This window comes from Oncorhynchus mykiss, chromosome 18 (assembly GCF_057628025.1).
Source record: "Oncorhynchus mykiss isolate SJ-2025 chromosome 18, ASM5762802v1, whole genome shotgun sequence".
NCBI lineage: Eukaryota > Metazoa > Chordata > Actinopteri > Salmoniformes > Salmonidae > Oncorhynchus > Oncorhynchus mykiss.
This window is the reverse complement of record NC_143039.1, coordinates 66,277,543-66,304,029: the sequence shown is the minus strand read 5'-3', so window position 1 is coordinate 66,304,029 and position 26,487 is coordinate 66,277,543. Positions and strand designations below refer to the sequence as shown.

The following is a 26,487-nucleotide window of genomic DNA, read 5'->3' as shown; positions in this document are numbered from 1 at the left end:
GATGAACATAGGCGCCATTTCCCTCCCAGCTCTCTGAGCCGCTTATTGGTGGCCAGCTGAAAGGAACCGAGGCGGCCAAGAAACTGCCGCACTGAGGCCGCCATGTTGGCTCTTGTGTAAATTCTGCCTCGTACGACTGGCGATTTTTGGTAGATCCCTAATGGCGTCAGTTTCACAACTAACTGAACCCGTAGAAACCTTGATTGGTGGAATCTAGTCCGAGGTTTGATTGGTCTGAAGGACAGATCCAAACGTAGTCTTTATTGGTTAGAGAGCTTTACCCCAGTTTTGCAAACTTTCCATTGATCAGCAGTACCTGTTGTTCAGGGGCGAATTAGCTCTAACACATGGGCCAATGTTTAGCGTGTATCATCGTCTTCCATTGACTGGGTTGGGTTTACCATCGAGCACATAAGTAAACTAGCTTAAACAACTACCCGAGACCGGGCTCTCTAACCCTCTTTCTGGAGAGTTACGTTCCTGTAGGTTTTTGCTGCAACCCTAAAGCACCCGATTCGAATAGTTATTTGGTTGAGCAATTGAATCAGGTTAGTTATAACTGGTTGGGTTGAAAATCTACAAGGGTTTAAAAAGGGCAAAGATTGTTGTGGAAAACGAGTCTGAATCGTTTCTTGTTGGTGGAATATGTTCTTTGGATAAAGGTGTTTATTTTGGAAACCCTTTTGAAGTCAAGAGGATGGTTAAAAAGGAGAGTTGGGAAAAGTGGATGCGGTCAAAGCAACAAAGGAGTGATGGTGTTGATATCGTGTGTATCTAAAGAGCAAAAGGAGCGTGAAATGTGGCTTATCGACGCATGAAGTAGACTGCATTGATTTTTGGAGTAGGGTATCGGTAAAAGGTGTCATCTCTGGCATCCCGTTGGACATAGATAAATAATGTCTTAGACCAAAAATTCAAGGAGTAGTTAATGTACGTGGCTTGACCCGTATGGAGAATGGGGGAAAAGGAGCAAAGTTTATCTGTATTATTGATGTTTGATGAGTATTTACCACCCTCTGTAAAGTTGGGATATACAGTGCATTCAGAAAGTAGTCAGAGCACATTACTTTTTCCACATTTTTGTTATGTTACAGCCTTATTCTAAAATGTATTAAATGAATGTTTTTCCTCGTCAGTCTACACACAAGACCCCATTATAACAAAGAGAAAACAGGTTTTTAGATTTTTTTTGCATGTTCATAAAAAACTTAAGTATTCAGACCCTTTGCTATGAGACTCAAAATTGAGCTCAGGTGCATCCTGTTTCCATTGATCATCCTTGATGTTTCTACAACTTGTTTGGAGTCCACCTGTGGTAAATTCAATTGATTGGACATAATTTGGAAAGGCACCTCTCTATATAAGGTCCAACAGTTGACCGTGCATGTCAGATCAAAAACCAAGCCATGAGGTCGAAGGACTTGTCCTTAGAGCTCTGAGACAGGATTGTGTCAAGGCACAGATCTGAGGAAGGGTAGCAAAACATTTCTGCAGCTTTGAAGGTCCCCAAGAACACAGTGGCCTCCATCATTCTTAAATGGAAGATGTTTGGAACCACCATGTCTCCTTCCTAGAGCTGGCTGCCTGACCAAACTGAGCAATCGGTGGAGAAGGGCCTTGGTCAGGGAGATGACCAAGAACCTGATGGTCACTCTGACAGAGTTCCGGAGGTCTTCTGTGGAGATGGGATAAACCTTCCAGAAGGACAACTCTCTTCAGCACTCCACCCATCAGATCTTTATGGTAAAGTGGCCAGACGGAAGTCACTCCTCAGTAAAAGGCAGGTGACAGCCCGCTTGGGATTTGCCAAAAGGCACCTAAAGACTCTCATACCAAGATAAACAAGATTCCCTTGTCTGATTAAACCGAGATCGAACTCTTTGGCCTCAATGCCAAGCGTCAAGTATGGAGGAAACCTGGCACCATCCCTAACGTGAAGCATAGTGGTGGCAGCATCATGCTGTGGGGATGTTTTTCAGTGGCAGGGACTGGGAGACTAGTCAGGATCGAGGGAGAGGTGAATTGAGCAAAGTTCAGCGAGATCCTTTCTGAAAACCTGCTCCAGAGCACTCAGGACCTCAGACTGGTTTGTCTTCCAACAGGACAATGACCCCTCCAGCCAAGACAACGCACGGGTGGCTTCGGGAAAAGTCTCTAAATGTCCTCAAGTGGCCAGAGCCCGGACTTGAACCCGATCAAACATCTCTGGAGAGACTTGAAAATAGCTGTGCAGTGACGCTCCCCATCCAACCTGGCAGAGCTTGAGAGGATCTGCAGAGGATAATTAGAGAAACCCCCCCAAATACAGGTGTGCCAAGAAGACTCGAGGCTGTAATCGCTGCCATAGGCGCTTCAGAAAAGCACTTATGTAAATGTGATATTTCAGCATTTTTAAAACCTGTTTTGCCTGTTTTGCTTTGGCATCTCCAATTCCACCAGTTTTGCTAATGGTCATTTAACCGAAATATGCATCATATTCATTGTTTACATTTCCACGTACTGACTGCCAGTTATTGTGAACCACATTTTTGTGTGCACTGACTCTTATCAGAGAATGGTTTGCAAGCCCTGTCACATCCTACGAGCGTCAGAGCCGGTGTAGTACGATTCGACCTTAGTCCTGTATTGACGCTTGTTTGATGGTTCATCGGAGGGCATAGCGGGATTTCTTATAAGCTTCTGGATTAGAGTCCCGCTCCTTGAAAGCGGCAGCCCTAGCCTTTAGCTCAGTGCGGATGTTGTCTGCAATCCATGGCATCTGGTTGGGATATGTACTAGTGATGCACCGATATGACGTTTTTGGCCGATACCGATATCCAATATTTTCCTTGACAAAAAAACCCTGATACCGATATTTAAAATTGTAGCTGCCTTTTAAGCATTCTAGTACAGTTAAATAGTTAACACACACACACACACATGCGGACACAGCGGTCTAAGGCACTGCATCTCAGTGCAGGAGGTGTCACTACAGTCCCTGGTTTGAATCCAGGCTGTGTCACATCCGGCTGTGATTTGGAGTCCCATAGGGCGGCACTCAATTGGTCCGGGTTTGGCTGGGGTAGGCAGTCATTGTAAATAAGAATTAGTTCTTAACTGACTTGCCTAGTTAAATAAAGGTTACACACACACCACACTGACCAAAAAGTTATTTTGTTGGCATTTACATATGTCCCCACTACCAGTAAAACCTAATCAAAACCCATTTATTTCACTTACTTGCTGTGCTGTTTCGTTGTTCAGTCGTTTCATTCTCAACCAGGATTTCTATGGAACGCCGTTTGTGTGTATGTTGTGTGTATGTTGGGGCGCATTGGACTAGTAACCGAAAGGTTGCAAGTTCATATCCCCGAGCTGACAAGGTACAAATCTGTCATTCTGCCCCTGAACAGGCAGTAATCCCACAGCCGTCATTGAAAATAAGAATTTGTTCTTAACTGACTTGCCTAGTTAAATAAAGGTCAAATAAAAATGTCTTGACGCTAATCGCAGTGACGCTATTACTGTGTAACTCTGGTAGGGCAACATCTGAAAAATAGCGCATTGGTAGTGTACCTTGGTAGTGTACCGGTGCTCGACCAGTCGGCAAAAGCCAACATTGCCCTCGACAGAGAACAGTTTATTGTAAAGGGCAAGGGCTTTAATGGATTTTGTCTTTCTGAAATTTTCTTACTCAATTTGTTGACTGTTCATCCACACAGCAGACAATGTGGGCTAGGTTAGGAATGCTGTGTTGCACGTGTATGGCAGCGTATGCACTTCGATGTTAAACTAGACATCGGCCGATATCGATGTTGACATTTTTAGCTAATATCAGCCGATTCCGACATGTTCACCTATATATTGTGCATCCCTAGTGGGGATGATGTCATCGATGCACTTATTAATGAAGCCAATGACTGATGTGGTGTACTCCTCAATGCCATTGGAGGAATCCCGGAACATATTCCAGTCTGTGATAGCAAAACAGTCCTGTAGTTTAGCATCTGCTTCATCTGACCATCTTTTTTTTTGTTGATCTAGTCACTTGTGCTTCCTGATTTAATTTTAGCTTGTAAGCAGGAATCAGGAGGATAGAGTTGTGGTCAGATTTGCCTAATGGAGGGCGAGGGAGAGCTTTGTATGCGTCTCTGTGTGTGGAGTAAAGGTGGTCCAGAGTTTTTATTCCTCTGGTTGCACATTTAACATGCTGATAGAAATTTGGTAAAACTGATTTAAGTTTCCCTGCATTAAAGTCCCCGGCTACTAGGAGCGCTGCCTCTGGGTGAGCGTTTTAAGTTGCATTCATATTGTTATTTTATGCCCCATTGTAAATCATCAACATCTAGAATCAGTTTTTCATATTGAGCGCAGCCAGGATTGAAGCCGGTGAGACTGTTTTATGATCCACATCTAGGATGGAAAATTGTGTGTGCATATTTTTGTGTTGGTAAGCCTATTTTATTCAGGGGTGTGTGCGTGCATGGCATAGCCCGGCAGCCCTGAGGGCTCTCTTCTGTTGTGTGTTTATAAAACTGATAGCTCGGCTCGTTGTAAAAACGGATTTGTAAAACTGATAGCCTGGCTTGTTTATCTCTAAACAGTGTCAGTAAGCGAACATGTCCCAGGCAGCAGGCACCAGCCGCACAAGTCATGGGAAGGCTTCTGCTGCAGAGTGACCTTGTCAGGTGTCATCATGGAGGTTTGGGTTTAGGCAAGTCTGCCTGCACCGCCATAGAGCTGCTCTATAATCATTAACCACCCTGGAACCAGCTCTACTCTGTTTGCCTGCTCTCCCTGTACCACAATTGAAAAGGGAACATTGAGCTTTGTGTGTGTCTTCTCTCTCTCGCTCTCTTTTTCATATTTACCACTTAGTTGCAGATACGCCCCTTGTATTCATATCAGTGTGTAACTGGCAAATTGTGAGCTCTTGGCCTGAGGGCTCTCTAGTAGGCTTAAATTGAAGATGTGGCAATATCGTCTGCTATTATCCTCAGTAATTTTACATATACAGTGCCTTGCGAAAGTATTCGGCCCCCTTGAACTTTGCGACCTTTTGCCACATTTCAGGCTTCAAACATAAAGATATAAAACTGTATTTTTTTGTGAAGAATCAACAACAAGTGGGACACAATCATGAAGTGGAACGACATTTATTGGATATTTCAAACTTTTTTAACAAATCAAAAACTGAAAAATTGGGCTTGCAAAATTATTCAGCCCCCTTAAGTTAATACTTTGTAGCGCCACCTTTTGCTGCGATTACAGCTGTAAGTCGCTTGGGGTATGTCTCTATCAGTTTTGCACATCGAGAGACTGAATTTTTTTCCCATTCCTCCTTGCAAAACAGCTCGAGCTCAGTGAGGTTGGATGGAGAGCATTTGTGAACAGCAGTTTTCAGTTCTTTCCACAGATTCTCGATTGGATTCAGGTCTGGACTTTGACTTGGCCATTCTAACACCTGGATATGTTTATTTTTGAACCATTCCATTGTAGATTTTGCTTTAGGTTTTGGATCATTGTCTTGTTGGAAGACAAATCTCCGTCCCAGTCTCAGGTCTTTTGCAGACTCCATCAGGTTTTCTTCCAGAATGGTCCTGTATTTGGCTCCATCCATCTTCCCATCAATTTTAACCATCTTCCCTGTCCCTGCTGAAGAAAAGCTTGTTTGACAGTGGGGATGGTGTGTTCAGGGTGATGAGCTGTGTTGCTTTTACGCCAAACATAACGTCTTGCATTGTTGCCAAAAAGTTCAATTTTGGTTTCATCTGACCAGAGCACCTTCTTCCACATGTTTGGTGTGTCTCCCAGGTGGCTTGTGGCAAACTTTAAACAACACTTTTTATGGATATCTTTAAGAAATGGCTTTCTTCTTGCCACTCTTCCATAAAGGCCAGATTTGTGCAATATACAACTGATTGTTGTCCTATGGACAGAGTCTCCCACCTCAGCTGTAGATCTCTGCAGTTCAACCAGAGTGATCATGGGCCTCTTGGCTGCATCTCTGATCAGTCTTCTCCTTGTATGAGCTGAAAGTTTAGAGGGACGGCCAGGTCTTGGTAGATTTGCAGTGGTCTGATACTCCTTCCATTTCAATATTATCGCTTGCACAGTGCTCCTTGGGATGTTTAAAGCTTGGGAAATCTTTTTGTATCCAAATCCGGCTTTAAACTTCTTCACAACAGCATCTCGGACCTGCCTTGTGTGTTCCTTGTTCTTCATGATGCTCTCTGCGCTTTTAACGGACCTCTGAGACTATCACAGTGCAGGTGCATTTATACGGAGACTTGATTACACACAGGTGGATTGTATTTATCATCATTAGTCATTTAGGTCAACATTGGATCATTCAGAGATCCTCACTGAACTTCTGGAGAGAGTTTGCTGCACTGAAAGTAAAGGGGCTGAATAATTTTGCACCCCCAATTTTTCAGTTTTTGATTTGTTAAAAAAGTTTGAAATATCCAATAAATGTCGTTCCACTTCATGATTGTGTCCCACTTGTTGTTGATTCTTCACAAAAAAATACAGTTTTATATCTTTATGTTTGAAGCCTGAAATGTGGCAAAAGGTCGCAAAGTTCAAGGGGGCCGAATACTTTCGCAAGGCACTGTAGATTGTCAGACCCTGGTGGCTTGTCATTGTTGATAGACAACAATACTTTTTTCACCTCTTCCACGCTGACTTTACAGAATTCAAAAGTGCAATTCTTGTCTTTCATAATTTGGTCCTATATACTTGTATGTGTAGTGTCACCGTTTGTTGCTGGCATGTCATCCCTAAGTTTGCTTATCTTGCCAACTAAGAAGTCATTAAGGTAGTTTGCAATATCAGTGGGCTTTGTGATGCCCCAAAGCTTTTTACTATCATTCTTTATATAATTTATCTTTGTTTCGTAGTGTATTTTTATTTAGTTACATGATTTCTTAATTTGCAGTACGTTTGCCAATCAGTTGGACTGCGAGACTTAATTGCCATTCCTTTTGCCTCATCTCTCTCAACCATACAATTTTTCAATTCCTCATCAGTCCAAGGGGATTTAACTGTTTTTACAGTCATTTTCCTAATGAGTGCGTGGTTATTAGGAACTGGAATAAGTATTTTCATAAATGTGTCAAGTGCAGCGTCTGGTTGCTCCTCATTTACACACCACAAATCAGCAAATATTCTTTACATCAACAACATATGAATCACTACAAAACTTCTCGTACGACCTCTTATACACTATATTAGGCCCAGCCTTTGGAACTTTGGTTTTCCTACATATGGCTATTATATTGTGATCACTACATCCAATGTATTTGGATACTGCTTTAACGCAAATATCTGCAGCATTAGTTAAAATGTGATCAATACATGTTGATGATTTAATTCCTGTGCTGTTTGTAACTAACCTGTTTAAGTCTTTTCCTGAGTGGGCTGCTTGATGATAGCCAGTCCAATATTTAAATCACCCAGAAAATATACTTCTCTGTTGATATCACATACATTATCAAGCATTTCACACACATTATCCAGATACTGACTGTTAGCACTTGGTGGTCTATAGCAGCTACCCACAAGAATGGGCTTTAGGTGAGGTAGATGAACCTGTAGTCATATTACTTCAACAGAATTTAACATTAGATAGTCTCTAAGGTTTACAGGAATGTGGATCTGAGTATAGACCGCAACACTGCCTCTGTAGGAATTTCTGTCTTTTCCATAGATGTTATAACCATGTATTGCTACCACTGTATCATCAAAGGTATTATCTAAGTGAGTTTCAGAGATAGTCAGAATATGAATGCCATCTGTTACAAGCAAGTTATTGACTTCATGGACCTTGTTTCTTCGGCTACATATGTTAATATGGACTTTTTTAAAGCACTTTTCTGGGTTGCTTGATTGTTTTTAATGCATTACTGGGAAGCTTATCAGAGGTAGACTTACTCATGTTATTTACATTGGAGATGATAGTGCAGGGTGAGCTGCATAAAGTGGTCAGTGCTAACAGTGTAACTCTGGTTTATAGGCTCATGATTACGGAATACAATAGCTGTAGGATAAACAGATGTTATCGATGCAATTAGGGGTAAATAAATGAAATTACTTTCATTGTGTTTGCCAATGCCCCTATGATCATGTACAGTTGAAGTCGGAAGTTAACATACACAGTCATTATAACTTGTTTTTCAACCACTCCACAAATTTCTTACTAACAAACTATAGTTTTGGCAAGTCGGTTAGGACATATACTTTGTGCATGACACAAGTAATTTTCCAACAATTGTTTACAGACAGATTATTTCACTTATATTTCACTGTATTACAATTCCAGTGGGTCAGAAGTTTACATACACTAACCTGACTGTGCCTTTAAACCGCTTGGAAAATTCCAGAAAATTATGTCATGGCTTTAGAAGTTTCTGATAGGCTAATTGACATAATTTGAGTCAATTGGAGGTGTACCTGTGGATGTATTTCAAGGCCTACCTTCAAACTCAGTGCCTCTGCTTGGCATCATGGGAAAATCAAAAGAAATCAGCCAAAAAATTGTAGACCCCCACAAGTCTAGTTCATCCTTGGGAGCAATTTCCAAATGGCTGAAGGTACCACGTTCATCTGTACAAACAATGGTACGCAAGTATAAACACCATGGGACCATGCAGCCGTCATACCGCTCAGGAAGGAGACGCGTTCTGTCTCCTAGAGATGAACGTACTTTGGTGCAAAAAGTTCAAATCAATCCTAGAACAACAGCAAAGGACCTTGTGAAGATGCTGGAGGAAACAGGTACAAAAGTATCTATATCCACAGTAAAACAAGTCCTATATTGACATTACCTGAAAGGCTGCTCAGCAAGGAAGAAGTCACTGCTCCAAAACCGTCATAAAAAAGCCAGACTACGGTTTGCAACTGCACATGGGGACAAAGATCATACTTTTTGGAGAAATGTCCTCTGGTCTGATGAAACAAAAATACAACTGTTTGGCCATAATGACCATCATTATGTTTGGAGGAAAAAGGGGAGGCTTGCTAGTCAAAGAACACCATCCCAACCGTAAAACATGGTGGTGGCAACATCATGTTGTGGGGGTGTTTTGCTGCAGGAGGGACTGGTGCACTTCACAAAATAGGTGGCGTCATGAGGAAGGAAAATGGTGGATATATACTCAAGACATCAGTCAGGAAGTTAAAGCTTGGTTGCAAATGGGTCTTCCAAATGGACAATATCCCCAGCATACTTCCAAAGTTGTGGCAAAATGGCTTAAGGACAACAGTCAAGGTATTGGAGTGGCCATCACAAAGCCCTAACCTCAATCCTATAGAAAATTTGTGGGCAGAACTGAAAAAGTGTGGGCGAGCAAGGAGGCTTACAAACCTGACTCAGTTACACCAGCTCTGTCAGGAGGAATGGGCCAAAATTCACCCAATTTATTGTGGGAAGCTTGTGGAAGGCAACCCGACAGGTTTGACCCAAGTTAAACAATTTAAAGGCAATGCTACCAAATGCTAATTGAGTGTATGTAAACTTCTGACCCGTTGGGAATGAAATAAATAAAAGCTGAAATAAATCATTCTCTAGTATTATTCTGACATTTCACATTCTTAAAATAAAGTGGTGATCCTAACTGACCTAAGACAGGGAACTTTTACTCGGATTAAATGTCAGGAATTGTGAAACTGAGTTTAAATGTATTTGGCTAAGGTGTATGTAAACTTCCGACTTCAACTGTACATTTGATGCAGCATTATGACGACTCATTGTCACAGTGGTAGGGATTAACTGAGCTGGTCTTGGATCATTTACCAGTCATTTTTTCAACTCTATCTTGCAATGCGAGTCCAGGAACCAAGAGGATTTCGGTGGACTCATTCCTGTAGAGTATATTCTGTTTCCAGAAGGTGTCAAAGTTATCACTAAAAGTGACTCCAGCAGAACTACAGTAGTCTTTTAGCCAGATGTGTAATGCCAGCAGTCTGCTGAATCTTTCACACCCTCGGCCCAACAATGGTACTGGACCTGAAATTATTGGCTGTTTTTGGAGTCTTTTAATACTAAAATCAATTCTTTAAAATCCATTTTCAAATGTTCAGAGCTAGCCCTCCTGATGCCGTTTGACCCCACATGGACTACAACAGTGTCAGCTCCTGGCATCTGTGGTAGAACAGTTGGAAGAAGCCTTGTTATTTCCTGTGCTCGTGCTCCTGGGTAGCACAGGGTTTTTGCCTTGGGGACCGAAATGTTTCTCACCATAGAGCTGCCTATGACAACAGCTGGTGATGTTGAATGGCCCGGTCTCTCAAGCAGCTCCTAGGATCTGACCCTGAGCTAGAAGCCACCGGAGAGGGAGACAGAACCGAAGACGGAGGTACCTCCGGATCCGATCTTAATTGGGAAGCCAACACGGACGAAGGCGCCGGGAACCTCTGGATCCAGGGCGGCAAAGGTGTTTCTGGTCTGTGTCAGTTCCGGGCTCAACATCTCCATGGAGACCCCCGTTGCCAGAGGACGCCTTCTTTGACTTCCACGGCGAGTGACGTACCTCTACGGCTGGTTGGTTGGGTTGAGATCAGCTTTATCCTCCAGGGAAGGGGGAGACCCCTTCAGGGATGGAACCCTGCCTATCACCGGCCATTCGGCTGTGGAGAGCTGACACGGCGGAGAAACTTTCACCAGACCAGATCAGCATCACTGGGGTGGAAGAAAAAGTAAAAGTCGTGGGCGTGGGTTCCCTAGTAGGTTTTCGCTACTTGCTTGCTAAGAGCAGCTAATTCGCTCCTGTAGTCCTCCGCAAGCAAGCAGTTGCTACATTGAAAGTCAACACGGTCCACATTGTCCCGGAACAAAGTAAAGTAAACACAGCTCCTGCAATGTTGGAAACGTTCAATAGCTGCATTGGCCATTGGCCTACAGGCTATGAGTTCCATGCGCTCATTTCTTTAGCTGCCAATGGATCACAGTGTATCAATCTGGCTGTATGGCAGAGGCTGGTGATCTCGGATTAGTTGACTTTGAAACTTTTTAGATGTTTCTCATTTTAATTCAGATTTTTATGATGAACCACGTGAGAAGGATTTTGAGAAAGAAAAACCATATTATTGAATTGAAACTTTTCTGCGAAAATGCACACCATAACTTGCATGCAGAACGGTAGAAATGAGGATGAATCGTAAGCTTCCGCAAACTTGAAATTCACGGACAGCCTTTGAAATCTTTCTAATTGAATTGCCTCCACATTTCCATGGTGGGATTTTGCCTATAGGCTACTTTGAAGCAGAGTAAGACATTTCTCATAATATGAAATAAAACAATTAAGTGATGATTTCAAAATGCATACTGCTTCCAGCTCACATTGTACAGTGTTGTGTGACGTGCTGATAGCCTGTTGCCTGCACTTGATGGTGAATGGGAGGTGTGCTTCAATTACCAGTTGATAAATAAAAATAGTAGCTCTTTTTAATCTTACACCAAAATAGTTTTTAACATGATTGCATTTAGAATTGTTGTGCATTGAATGAATGCTTACAAAAGCACATGATTTACTTCAGCAGCAACCAGCAGCAGGAGAAATCCCATTCACACGCTGTGTGCGTGTGAGAATTTGAATTCCACTAGATTCAAATAACTTATAGACTGATAAGCATGACGATCCAATGAATAAAAATCATTATTTAGCTATTTTTTTCCTACAGGTCATTATGGCCGGCAACAGTTTTAGTTATTGGCTTTTCATTTTTATTATAAACCAAAAGCCAGCAATTGCCAGCTAACGGAAACCCTGGGCTACACAGCTAGGTAACGTTAGCTAAGCAAGCTAGATACCTGGCTGAACAAAATAATTTATTTCTCACATCAACGTGCTGACATTATGCTAACACTAGCAAATTCGAGTTACTTTAACAAACCAGGCTTTATTTAAAAATATCATGGAAGTGTTTAGGCCTTTATAAGAGGCAAAAGCAAATTGCACCTAGAACATTGGTAGTTCCCTTGGGAGTTGCTTCTTGCCTGGACGTGGATGTCGGTGGCTCAGTGCAGTCAAGAAAAACAAAAAATACCACTTGATATTTAAAGCTGCGGCGGCAATTTCAGAATGTAACAGGCTGTTACTACAATTTGAGGTAAAACTAAATAAAAATAATTCAAAAAAAGGTAAATGTCTGTACATTTCAGCGGTTTCAAAAACATTTCTCTGCTATTACAATTTTTACTTTGAGTGCTGGCTCAACGAGACAATTCTGTTTACATTGCACTGCTTAGAGGGGGGCAACTGTCAGGCTAGTATCGTGCTCTAACTCCGGATGTAGCAGTCGAGACGTGTCATTGTAGTAATTTGTGTAGCCAATGGTATCTTTGCGAAAAAGTCTGTGTGAAGACCCACTAGGTCAGGGATCATCAACAAGATTCAGCCACGGATGGTCGGGGGGCAGGAATATAAATACAAATAATTTGTAGACTGCAGATTGATCGCAAGATGCCCAAATAGATATGTTTGACTAAAACATCAAATCTTGCTTACATTTGTATACGATCACGTGTCTCTCTATTATGCCTGGGAATACTTGGGAACAGATTTCTTCAATTAAAATCACTTAGAGCTGATTTCCTGGTGTTTTTCCAATCTTTAATGTCCAACAATGAAAATTCCACACAACAATTTTTTCTCAGAAAACTTGGGGGGCCAAATTAAAAGCACCTGCTGTAGGTCCGCCCTGCTGTAGGTCCGCCCTGCTGTAGGTCTTCCCTGCTGTAGGTCCGCCCTGCTGTAGGTCCGCCCTGCTGTAGGTCCGCCCTGCTCTAGTTCCGCCCTGCTCTAGGTTTTTTAGGTTGCTTTTATTTTTCCACATTTTTATTTTTCATTTATTTTTTTCTATGCCTTTCTGAAACAGCTGGTTTATGAAAGAGATCCCCCGCCCCCATCCTGTAACAGCACTCTCCTTTCTGTCCTTCTTTCCGCCTCCCCCTTTCCCTGGATTGTTAATTATTGGAGAAGGTTTGCTCTCTCTCGCTCTTTACCCCCCCACTTCCTGTAGCAACACTCTCCTCTGTCCTTCCTTCCGCCTCCCCTCCCCCTGGTTTGTTCATTAATGAAGCAAGTTTGTTCTCTCTCTCTCTCTCTCTCTCTCTGGCTTGTTTCTCAGTACAGTAAGGGATTTGCAGCGGTAATATGCAGGATAATCCTCAGGTCATTCCACCATCATCTGTGCAGACTGCCAGCTAAAAGCAACTGTTTCAGCAAATTGCTTTGCTCACATAAAATCTCTCACTTCAGTGCCAGGATATTTTCTTAATCTGTTGTTAACCAGATTTTTAGCCATACAGTGCTCCTCCAAACACCATATACAGTGCTCCCCCAAACACCATTCTTGCATCCCAAATGGCACCCTATTCCTATAGTGCATTACTTTTGATCATCCTAATGTTAAGGTTATTTTGTAGAACAGCATGGCTGACTGTCTGTTTAACTCCTGGCCAGATAACAGAACAGCAAGGCTGACTGTCTGTTTAACTCCTGGCCAGATAACAGAACAGCAAGGCTGACTGTCTGTTTAACTCCTGGCCAGATAACAGAACAGCATGGCTGACTGCCTGTTTAACTCCTGGCCAGATAACAGAACAGCATTTATATACCCCCAGCCACTACTCCTATAAAATAAAACATGTTTTTATTAGTAGCCTAGAGCTAGGTATTCAGTATTTCATTAATCTATTGCTGAATCTGGATCTTACTATCAGATAGCATGGATGTGTAGCCTCATTAATTCACATGAAGTTCATTGTGTAATAAGTAGTTATTCTAGTACATTTTTGTGAATGAACGGACGCATACCTTTCAATTATGTTTTTGTGTTATTATCACTTAAACAGACAGCCTGGATGTTGAGATTCTCTCTCTACCTGCTGTGACAGCGAAAGGACAGGCGTGTGTGCCTGTGGGTGTGCACTTTATGCCTGCACACACGTATCAGGCAGAGTGTCTGCTCAATATGCCGTTTCTCTTTAAATCATGTGGCTTCAACATGCGGCATCCATTCTGACACTCCCCTTGGCCAATCAGGGGTGGCAGGGCTGCTTACATCACTGGCCAGTCCGGGCTGTGGGGAGGCGGGACTCAGGGAGACATTTAGTTTGACATTGTAAATAAGCAGGGAACAGTTGTCAGAGAGAGCAGCCAGTGGTTCCTTTCTTCTCCGTACAGCCATGAGAAACGCAAGATCAACTGGAGGACACAGAATGCAGAGGCAAGCTACCGCCATCACTTCCTCACTCTAACGCACCACTTCCTCACTCACTCTAATGCACTTTTTTAAAATAACTTTCTTTCTTTTTTGTCTCATTCTTCTTTCTTTCTCTTCCTCGTTTCTTTCCTTGACCCCTATCCTTCAGCTCAAGGTAACTTAAAACAGGAAGTTGGCTGGTGGTGAAATGGGTGGTTGGGTGGAGGAAGGGGGAGGAGCGTGGAAAGTGTCAGAGCCTACGAGCATGTGGCTCGGCCAATAGAAAGCAAGGCCTTTGTCCTGTCATTGGGGGATCGTCTGAGAGTGGGGCAAGAGCCCGGTCAGGGGCGGGGTCTGAGTATCATGTTGCAGGCTAGATTGATTACTTTTGAATATTAAAGGGCAAGGAGGCAGGAGGAGATTTTTAACTGGGACGCTGGAGTGCCGCTGTTCTGCCGTTTGTCGCTCCTTCACCTCTCTTATTTATTTTTTGTCCTCCTGTGTGCTGAGGCAGGGGTCAACTGAATGACAAACGAAAGGGTCGCTGTCCTGGGGAGCGAGAGAGAGGAAACGAGTGATAGGAAGAGAGGGAGAAAAAGAGGGAGACGCTCAGCTGTGGGGCAAATGGGGACTTGGTCAGAGGAGAAACAGGAGAGAGGGGTGTGTGTTTAGGAGAAGGAAGGTGGGGGGGCGCGGTGGAGACTCAGTTGAGGGGGAGGGGTAAAGGGGTGGTGGTGAATGCTCTTCTCTCTGTCGTGCAGGCTATATGCTTTGTAAAGGCGGCGGACGGGCAGACTGCCTTTTGTCTGTTCCTGGTTCCGGGGCCCGAGGAAGTTGAGGGCTACAGAGATTTTGTGTGTCAACCAGCCACCCCTCTCTCTTCTACAATGTAGAGTACAGCCTTTCTCTCTCCTGCTCTTCCACAGCCTACTACACAGCATGAAGGGCACAGGGTAAGTGTGACAACTCAAACACACTAGTAACCACAGACCTGGCTGTGTTTTAGACCACAGCAGGACTCCTCCACTACCCATGTGTACTTTGTCACTTCTCGTCTTTATCTATCTCTCTCTCTCTGCAGAGATGGGATGCTCTCTCTGTCCTCCTCCTCCTCCTCCTCTTCTGTCGTCCTCTACTTTTCTCCTTGAGAGAAATCTGTGTGTTTGTGTTTTGGTTGTTTATTTCTGCACCGGACAGCAGTCTGCCCGGCCACCCTCATGTCCTTCAACTGTCACTCCAGTACAGGATCGGTGTTGTTGACATCTTTAGTTAGCATTTTGCAGAAGTGAAAGTGGTGCGAATGTGTATATATCTTTTTTAACAGTTGATTTGAGTCATGTTAATGTTTTCCTATGAACACTACAATGTAGGCTACTGATATTGAGACAAGTTCTATTGAATAAGGCTGTTTGTTCTGTGGAACAGCCGTAGCTGGCGTTTATTTGGGACCCTGCTACTGCTGTGCTTTGACTTTGGACTTTCAAGCAGAACGTTAGCAGCTGTTACACTCTCTCTCTCTGGGCTGTGTTGGTTATTGACTCTGTAGCGCTGTGGTAGACCGGCCCAGCACTGTACTCACAGGGAGACAGACTTCAAAGTCATCCAGGATGGTTGCGGTGCTGTGAATGCGGTTGCTGACCAGGGCCAGCTAGGGCCAGTAGTTAACACTCGCCTGACAGTGATGCAATGGAGAGGGCAAGATGGTTGCAGGGCTGACTGCTGGATGTTTGGGGGACAATCCAAGACCTCGTAGTTGTGGGGTTTTTGATGTGGGATTGTGAGCTTTCTTTAGATGGAATCTTTATAACATCTTTAGCTCTGTCCTCCCTAATTGAACGTTTCTATTGGTGCCTTTCTCTCTGACAAAATGAAGTCCCGTTGGGGAGACGGAGGACAATAACTCCAGAGCTGAAGACCTGGCTGCCAAATCCCAGCTCCTGTCACTGTTTGCATGAGATTTGAATATCATTTGCAGGTGAGCGGGACTGCATCGTAAGCAAAATGGTTGGGAGAGTAAATGAAAATCCAAACAAACACACAGACACACTCGACCATACACACATACTTGCAGCAAGCACGCTCTCCAGCTAAAGTGACTACACACAGGTCTTGTGTGCCTTATTCCTTTGCCCTTGCAGGCAGCCCAGTTTTGAGTGTGTATGTAATGTTGTGTGTTGTCAACACATGAGCCAAACTGCCAGGTAAAGGTTGCTGGTGGTGTTATGTTATTGAGGCTAATATGCAGGTAACAGCAGTGGGTGCCAGAGCTGCCTCGGCCTAGTTGTTCGATGAAGGTCACAAGAATGTGAGACTGACTCCCGCAGTCTTTCTGTCAGCGGAGAGAGGGATGAAAGGACAGTGAGGGATGAGGAATAAGGGACAGTGAGGGATGAGGAATAAGGGACAGTGAGGGATGAGGAATAAGGGACAGTGAGGGATGAGGAATAAAGGACAGTGAGGGATGAGGAATAAGGGACAGTGAGGGATGAGGAATAAAGGACAGTGAGGGATGAGGAATTAGGGACAGTGAGGGATGAGGAATTAGGGACAGTGAGGGATGAGGAATAAGGGACAGTGAGGGATGAGGAATAAAGGACAGTGAGGGATGAGGAATAAAGGACAGTGAGGGATGAGGAATAAGGGACAGTGAAGGATGAGGAATAAGGGACAGTGAGGGATGAGGAATAAAGGACAGTGAGGGATGAGGAATAAGGGACAGTGAGGGATGAGGAATAAGGGACAGTGAGGGATGAGGAATAAAGGACAGTGAGGGATGAGGAATAAAGGACCGTGAGGGATGAGGAATAAGGGACAGTGAGGGATGAGGAATAAAGGACAGTGAGGGATGAGGAATAAGGGACAGTGAGGGATGAGGAATAAAGGACAGTGAGGGATGAGGAATAAAGGACAGTGAGGGATGAGGAATAAAGGACCGTGAGGGATGAGGAATAAAGGACAGTGAGGGATGAGGAATAAAGGACAGTGAGGGATGAGGAATAAGGGACAGTGAGGGATGAGGAATAAGGGACAGTGAGGGATGAGGAATAAGGGACAGTGAGGGATGAGGAATAAAGGACAGTGAGGGATGAGGAATAAGGGACAGTGAGGGATGAGGAATAAAGGACAGTGAGGGATGAGGAATTAGGGACAGTGAGGGATGAGGAATAAGGGACAGTGAGGGATGAGGAATAAGGGACAGTGAGGGATGAGGAATAAAGGACAGTGAGGGATGAGGAATAAAGGACAGTGAGGGATGAGGAATAAGGGACAGTGAGGGATGAGGAATAAAGGACAGTGAGGGATGAGGAATTAGGGACAGTGAGGGATGAGGAATTAGGGACAGTGAGGGATGAGGAATAAGGGACAGTGAGGGATGAGGAATAAAGGACAGTGAGGGATGAGGAATAAAGGACAGTGAGGGATGAGGAATAAGGGACAGTGAGGGATGAGGAATAAGGGACAGTGAGGGATGAGGAATAAAGGACAGTGAGGGATGAGGAATAAGGGACAGTGAGGGATGAGGAATAAGGGACAGTGAGGGATGAGGAATAAAGGACAGTGAGGGATGAGGAATAAAGGACCGTGAGGGATGAGGAATAAGGGACAGTGAGGGATGAGGAATAAAGGACAGTGAGGGATGAGGAATAAGGGACAGTGAGGGATGAGGAATAAAGGACAGTGAGGGATGAGGAATAAAGGACAGTGAGGGATGAGGAATAAAGGACAGTGAGGGATGAGGAATAAAGGACAGTGAGGGATGAGGAATAAAGGACAGTGAGGGATGAGGAATAAGGGACAGTGAGGGATGAGGAATAAGGGACAGTGAGGGATGAGGAATAAGGGACAGTGAGGGATGAGGAATAAGGGACAGTGAGGGATGAGGAATAAAGGACAGTGAGGGATGAGGAATAAGGGACAGTGAGGGATGAGGAATAAGGGACTTGCGGACAGAGATGTCTTTCTTTGCGCTCAAAGCAAAGAAGTGATAAATGGGGTCGTCCATGCAAGTGCTGCAGTGAAAGTTGAAAAACCTGTTCTCTATTTCCCCGTCTCGCTCTCTCTATTGCTCGCTCTCACCCCCCCCCCTCCCTCTCTCTTTCCCCCTCCCGCTCTCTCGCTCCCCCTCCCTCTCTCTTTCCCCCTCCCGCTCTCTCACCCCCCCCACTCTCTCTCTCCCCCTCCCGCTCTCTCTCTCCCCCTCCCGCTCTCTCGCTCCCCCCTCCCTCTCTGGTTTCTCTCTCTCCTCTGTTGAATGACCTTGGGAGATCAGAGCGGAGCGAGTTCTTCCTGGAGTTGGTTTGAAGCAGAACCAAGGGCAAAGTTTGCAGGGACAGAGCACAGCACAGGGCCAGTGGGATGGACGACTTTGACACGGGTCAGGGCTGGCTGTCAGACATTATTACAGGCCGCGGCTCTCTTCAAGCACAGCATCCACCGCAAACTGATCACAATGTGCTCCTACGGATCTAGCTACGTGTTCTTGGTTAGTCTGTAATTCACTGACTGGCTGAGAACAAGAACCAGGCTCCTATTTTGTTCTTGAGTAGATAATTTACCCGGCACGCTGCAACACTGCCAATTTCTGTTCTCTTATTTGTGTGCGTGTGTGTGTGTGTGTGTGTGTGTGTGTGTGTGGGGGGAGGGGGGGGGGGTTTGGTTTTTTACCTCTGACCTGAATGAATATAGGTGCATTTGGTTTGATATGCCGCTGCTGCTTTGCCCATAATAGGATTCAACAATGATTGATTATTTATTTATTTTTTTTCAGTTTCTTTTCCGTCAGTTCCATTTGATTTCAATGCTTTTAGAAATGTTCATGTTCACACTTGTTCTTCCCAGTCTTCCCCCACTGATGTCACTGGATGAAACAGCTTGACTGAGCTTCCCATGTCAATCCATAACGTGAGAAGAAGAAGCATGAAAAATGGGACAGTGTTTTTCTGCTAAACAGAATCCTAGAGGGCTTGTATTTAGTGACTTTCCTTGAGTTGACCAAGGCAGTCATCCTTCTAGAATGTGACCTCCGCTATTGACGTTGCATGCAGCTTGTGCAATGTGTACCCTTACTGTTTGCACTGTAGGCTTATCATACATCATTTACTGATAGCCTAGCTAGCTTATATAGCCTAGCCATTGCCGTTGGTTGAATAACTGCAGTTTGTGTGCTCTTGCATCTGACATTTTGCAGTAGCTCACCTTAATGATCATTATAAGGATATAGTTTTATTCCGACAATACAAAAAGTTAACATTCCCATCCTGTCCTTTTGCAGTCCTTTGAGGAAATTCTCTCTCCTTTCTTTCTTTCTCTCTCCTCTCTTTCTCCCTTTCTTTATCTCTTTCCTCTCTTTCTCTGATGGAGGATCTGATTAGTGACCTCTATTACTCTGTATCTGCCCTCATCACTTCAGTATTTTCACAACAATCAAGGAGGGGAGAATGGAGGTGGCAAGTGGGATTGACACGAGATGTCTCTTTTGAGCACCTGTCAACCTATTACAAATCTGTGAATATTTAATCATTTGGTTACCAAATAATGTATTTCCTGTAGAAGTTCCAGGCTGTTAAACAGTGAACTACACGTTTTGTTTTTGGAATGGATGTTTTAGTTGTTGGCCAAAGGCAAAGTGGTAGGCTACATTCCTCTGTTCCGAAAGGTCATTCCAGTTAGAGGTTGATGAAATAATCCAGGAGTAACATTATGCCAAATCATGTTAGTGTTAAAACAACACAATGCCCAGAGCCAAATAAACCCTCACATGAGCATGTAGTTGACCATTCAATGCATTCTTGTTTTTCTTCAACATTTCAGAGTTATTCAGTGCAGGCTCTCCTGGGGGAGTTTCACAAGTCTGGATTAATGAGTTAGCCAGAACTACTTCTGTCAACATTTTGAACCAGTCAGGAGGAGTCATGGTACCATGACTGCAACATCTTTATCCTTTAACCCGCTCCATGCTAGCCTGAAACAATACAGACTACTGCATACCATAGAAGCCTATTATTGATATCCTACTGATGTTATTGGAATACATTAGAAAACACCTTTTTGGATGTTGTCCTCACTCAGGCCAAGGTTTGGCTATAGGCTAGGCTATAGGCTAGGCTACACTTATTGTCCATTAGTCAAATATATTCCCTTTGTGAAGTTCCCCTGTGGTTACATTATGTTGTTAATGCACTCTAAAGCTTGAGGTTTGAAATAGGACCAACTAGTGTTGTGATGGTCATGGAATTGTGGATGACCGTAATTGTCTCATTAAAATCCACCAGCCAGGCCATTAAGGAAGCGATTAACTCAGTGTTCATCATTAGTGTTACTCATTCAGTTTCTTTCCGTCAGCGATGCATTTACCTGAACAGCGAACACCTCCCTATGCAGAAACAGCTACCTGCAGTGCATCACTCCAATCTGAAAAGTCACTCCTTTCTTGCACCTCGGACTCCCCCCTTGCAGAATCTACAAGAACAGGACCAGTACAGGCAAAAATGGTAATATCGTCTCTAGCTGAGATCTGAGAGGACTAGATGAAGAGTTTCCACCATTTTCCTTGCCCCTATCCAGTTGTTTCTGATGTTCTAGGGCGAGTTCAGCCCCAGAAGGGCCCAGGTATGGAGTGTCATTGTCAGTTTGGACCTGAAGCTGATGACACTGCTGTGAGTGTGTCCGTGGCCGACCTGCCAGGGGAGAGCAGAGGGGCTGGGCTTGGCAGGACAACAATGCTGCTGATTCAGCAGATCCGGCTGCTGAACACCATTTTACTTTCTCAGAGGGGTGAGAAAGGGGAGACACGGATGCAGGAGGAGAAGCGGCAGCGGATGGTCAGTGTTGCCGACGAAGCACACTGTGCAGGTCAGGAGAAACTGTACACCGCCATCTCCTCTTCTCTGACCACTGAAGGGCAACAGAACTGCAGAGGAGAGGAAAGCACCACAGTGCAGCATAGCACCGCCAGCACAGTGCAGCATAGCACCGCCAGCACAGTGCAGCATAGCACAGTGGAACACAGCACAGTAAAAAACAGGGTAATGGCAGTGCAGAAGAACACATATCAAATACCAGCACATTACAGTACAGCACATTACATCATGTCACAGTGCTATGTGGACATAGGGTCCAAGTAGAGAGACACACCAGTGCAGCCAAGTGTAACCAGTCAACATCAGCAGTGGTGTAGTGGAGAGAGAACACACTTCACGTACCTTTTTTTGTTTGCGTGAGCACCTATTGTAGAAAAAATCTATTAAAATGACTCATTGTGAACAGTGACTGGTTACACTTGGCTGCACGGGTGTGTCTCTCTACTTGGACCCTATGTCCACATAGCACTATTTTGTTCTTTACCTCTACATCACACTGAACACTCCAAATGAACATGTGTTGGTCACTGCCTCTTCAAGGACATCAGTCCCCATTTGGAGAGGCTCACTCGTAGATATTGGATCAGGTTTCTGCTAGGCTAAGACTGCAGAAGGAGACTGGTTTATTGCCTACAGTGCTTATATGCATAGAGTGTCTATTGACGTGAGAACTGGTCTGTGGCGGGCGTCGTGTGTATATTGAAGGTCGTAGGGTCACACAGTGAGATTAATAATTGTATCACAATTATAATAATATTAATAATTGTCTCCCCAAGAGAGCAAAGCCCTGCTCCGGAGCTATTTAGTTCAGTCAGCTGAGGTTTGGTGTGTGTGCGTGTGTAAGTGGAGACAGCTGTGGCGGTTAGGTCCTACTTGTTTATTTATTAATTAATTAATTTATCGCTCATTAATTGAAGTGTTTGCTCTTTTAATTCCCGTTCCCGCTCTCCATTTCCTCCCTGGGCCACCACAGAAATCCCACTGTTGCCGTGGTAATTAGCCAGATAGTCCTCTGTCATGGTGTTAAGTGAATCGTCTAATTATAATTTCTTATCTGGCTACCATTTGGAGAGAATACAAATGTTTTATTTATTTAAATGTAACCTTTATTTAACTAGACAAGTCGGCTAAGAACAAATTCTTATTTACAATGATGGCCTTCCGGGGAACAGTGGGTTAACTGCCTTGTTCAGTTGGCAGAACAACAGATTTTTACCTTGTCAGCTTGGGGATTCGATCTAGCAACCTTTTGGTTTCTGGCCCAACACTCTAACCACTAGGCTACCTGCCGCCCCCACATACACGCATACGTAAAAACAAAAGTTTGGGGTCACTTAGAAATGTCCTTGTTTTTGAAAGAAAATCACATTTTTTTGCCCATTAAAATAACATCAAATTGATCAGAAATGCAAGTGTGTAGACATTGTTAATGTTGTAGCTGGAAACGGCAGATAAAAAAAAAAATATATATATATATATATTTTTTATTTTTTATTTATTGAATATCTACAGAGGCGTACAGAGGCCCATTATCAGCAACCATCAATCCTGTGTTCCAATGGCACGTTGTGTTAGCTAATCCAAGTTTATCATTTTAAAAGGCTAATTGATCATTAGAAAACCCTTTTGCAATTGTGTTAGCAAAGCTGAAAACTTTTGTTCTGATTTAAAGAAGCAATAAAACTGGCCTTCTTTAGACTAGTTGAGTATCTGGAGCATCAGCATTTGTGGGTTTGATTCCAGGCTCACAATGGCCAGAAACAAAGGACTTTCTTCTGAAACTTGTCAGGCTGTTCCATGTGAGAATTTGCCAAGAAACTGAAGATCTCGTACAACGTTGTGTACTACTCCCTTCACAGAACAGCGCAAACTGGCTTTACAACATTAACAATGTCTACACTGTATTTCTGATCAATTTGACGTTATTTTAATGGACAAAAAATGTGTTTTTCTTTCAAAAACAAGGACATTTCTAAGTAACCCCAAACTTTTGAACGGTAGTGTACATACAGTACATGCATACACGGATGTCCTCTCCTACTGCATCCATCACAAGATCAACTCCTGGCGCCGCTGTTAAAACGCTGGGCTGCCTTGGAGCTGTACAAAGTAGACAAATGAAACAGTGTTCCTGGAAGGTGTGTCATTATACTGTTCTTTATGGTTTGTTTTGTCATTCTCCCACTCAGACCAGATCAGTTATGGTAAACTAGAAACAAAGGCATTTGGTTCTTCATTGTAGGCTTAGCCTGACTCCACCATAAGACTACAAATCCCATCATTGTTATCTTCATCTGTGCCCTCATGAATGCTGGGATTGTTTTGTCGGCTAAGGGGAAGCGGGTTAGTGATTTGCAACAGGACTTCAATCAACCTTGAAATGAAACTGGACACTGGGCAGTCCAACTCATCACAAACACTTTTAGAGGACAATAACTATCCTGGCCTGCCATTACATCTGGTCTGATTGATTAATCGACCCCTTCACTCCCCTGATTTCATTCTGATTGATTTACTCTCTATTTGAAAAGAACAGGAAGGAATGCTCATGGTTCAGAACTGATTTATTGTCATACTGTCTGTGTTTTGAACTAATGGAGGATGTGAGCTCAGCTGTGGCCAATGGTTGAGAGGCAGGACTAAGCTGTGGCCAATGGCTGAGAGGCAGGACTAGAGTCTTTGTGTGGTCATGTTTTTATGCTTCTCGCTCTCTTCTCGTTCTCTCTCGCTCTCTCATTCTCTCTTCTTTCTCTTGCATTCTCTCTCTCATATTCTCATCATCATGTTTGACCCACATAGCTGGTTTGCATAGCCGTCGGACTGCAACGACCCTCCCTCCCTCCTTCCCTGTCTCTTACCTCCCACTGTTCCAGCCTCTGGCACTTTTTCTCAGCGTTGGGGTAATGTTGCTCCGCTGTACACACCCCTGACTGGACACACACCACACCCAGCTATTATAGTTTCCCTTTTCTCTTGTTGCCTGTCCATTATTCCCAGGAAAGAAGAGAGGGAGAGGTGAGGTTGCACTGTAGACCGGCTCAGACAGGCAGGCTAATGTTCACAGCAGAATTCCTGGCATGCCATAGTAACCTGGCGCGTTCCCTTTCTGGGAGCCAGACTCAGGCCTCACGTTGCAGAGTTATGTGGATATGGAGGTGTGTGTGTTTTGGTGCTTGAGTGCGGGGGTGAGTTGTTACTACAGGGAGTGGAATACTCTGAGCTAGGCTTGTGCCGGTATACCGGGGTATTTTCAATTACCTACGGTATGATTTTTGTCAAAAGCAAATGTGCGGGCGTCCCAAAGCTCTGGGGGGTGCGTGCTACCCCACTGCTTATAATATGTTAACTATCTAAGATGTGCCAAATACGTTATGTTCCGTCAGGGCTCCAGCTATGCATGTAGTTTGCTAAGTATCTAAATGGCAGGATCAAGATCCCTGCTGCCTAAAGAATGGGGCACTCAGGCCTGTCCTCAGACTTGGGGTCACTAATACCCCACAGTGACATGACAGACTAGAGTCTTCTGTTTGATGCAGTTTGATGTAGCTGTAGGCTACTAATGTGGTTGTGCCATGCAGCAATCTGTCGTTAGGCATGTCAAGGATTGATGGGCGGCAACAGAAATAGAAACGGCCCGGCCTATATTTAAAATTCAATGTATTCTAATTGAAGGTTTTCCTATGGAGTTGCTAGAGCTCTGGCCAGTGGGGCCTTTGACTGCCATTGTCGGTCAACTCTGGTGTGCTGTTCTTGGTAGATTTGATTCACTCATCTGCCTTTCATTGATCGACCCTTTGCTCAAGATCATTGTTCATTCATACAGTAAATCATTGTTCATTCATACAGTAAATCATTGTTCATTCATACAGTAAATCATAGTATATGTTGTTTTTTCTGAATCTGATATTTTGCCCTTTCACACTCTTTTCCTGTCTATCGGTCTCTCCCTCCTCCTCTCTCCCTCCCTCCCCCTGCAGTGAGCATGTCTGCAGATTCGTTTGGCGCCGGGGGCAGCGATGCCCAGCAGAGCCTACAGTCGTTCTGGCCACGCGTCATGGAAGAGATCAGGAACCTCACGGTGGTACGTCACGCCCTCCCTCCATCACACACACACACACACAAGCATGGATGTTGCAGACACACACACACCCTTCATTGTGGTACACATACATACCTCACAAGTGGTTTCCACATGACCTGCCCCTAACACCCCTTGGCTCTGTTTCAGAAGGATTTCCGCGTGCAGGAGTTGCCTCTCGCCCGAATCAAGAAAATCATGAAGCTGGATGAAGATGTGAAGGTAGGAGGCGGGGCTTACACGTCACAGGTCACCCCTCTCTGTGATCACTCTGATGTCTTCATCAACACCCTATTCAGATTACAAAACATGGCAATGTGTAGCTGAGGTGTCCACAGCTAGCTGAAATGAAGAGGATTCACAGGACCCACTAGCTCATTCTGTAGAAAATGCTTTGAGGAGGCATGTTATTTGCAGTCGTACTTCATCAAATTGTATTTGTCACATACACGTGTTTAGCAGATGTTATTGCGGGTGTAGCGAAATGCTTGTTTCTAGCTCCAACAGTGCAGTAATATCTAACAATTTACAACAATACACACACCCATCCCGTAGTGGCTAATAGACAAGCAGTAGCAGCTTAATAGACAAGCAGTAGCAGCTTAATAGACAAGCAGTAGCAGCTTAATAGACAAGCAGTAGCAGCTTTACTGGGTGGAGGAAGAAGCTGAACTGAAGGCTGCAGTTACAACTTGCACGCAATTTTAGTTGATTGTAACTGAGTTGCTTGTTGACTGCTTCGTGAAACACTCCTCTGCAACTCATCTGCAACTTGGTTGCACCCAGTTGAAACTTTTCAACTTTGTGCAACTAGTTGCAAGCAACAGCCAATCAAAACAGACACTTTTGTCACAGGATCCATTCTAAGGTTCGGAATTCTGACCCAATTGTCATGTCAACACAGCTGTCAGTGCTGCGCAGCACAAACCGCAATCAGGGTAGACAGAAGAGAGACTAGCCCAGCAGGAGAAGTATACAAATGATTGTACATGGTTTAGCAGTCAATAAATGTAAGTGATTCCAAACTTCTCCCTTACCAGTTTCAACTGAAATGGTCCACCATTTGATATAGCAGTGTGAGGGGTTGAGAGGGCCCGCCTCGCAGGGGACTGTTTCCTGACTACTGCCGAGGTGTAATGGTCTTTCTGGCGCTTATAGCTGCCAAGCATCACCCAGATGGGTGCTACACTTCAGTAGTGGACTATCCAGCCTACCTACAGAGGAGGAGACAACAGACGAGGTGCCTGATGAAGATCTCTGGGCTTGTCTAAGTAATTGACTGATACTGCTCCCTCTCTGTGCCATCGAAGCTCCCTCCACTTAAGCTACTGCCCAGCCTTCCTGAACTGCTTGTCTGAATGT

The 26,487-nt window shown here is 44.2% G+C and overlaps 1 protein-coding gene across 50 annotated transcripts in view; it reads left to right on the top strand.

Moving 5' to 3' along the window:
- LOC110496603 (nuclear transcription factor Y subunit gamma) overlaps positions 1 to 26,487 on the top strand; it is a 40,176-nt gene that overhangs the window by 375 nt on the left and 13,314 nt on the right. For 8 of the 50 annotated variants that reach the window (XM_090209108.1, XM_090209135.1, XM_090209147.1 and 5 more), the window contains exons 2-3: positions 25,025 to 25,128; positions 25,276 to 25,347. In XM_090209108.1, the coding sequence (XP_090065234.1) occupies positions 25,025 to 25,128; positions 25,276 to 25,347 (176 nt within the window). Of the gene's footprint in view, positions 1 to 284; positions 549 to 14,056; positions 14,212 to 14,587; positions 15,141 to 16,060; positions 16,163 to 19,553; positions 21,040 to 25,024; positions 25,129 to 25,275; positions 25,348 to 26,487 lie in introns of those variants that run through there. The other 42 variants (XM_090209114.1, XM_090209150.1, XM_090209134.1 and 39 more) reach the window with 21 other exon arrangements.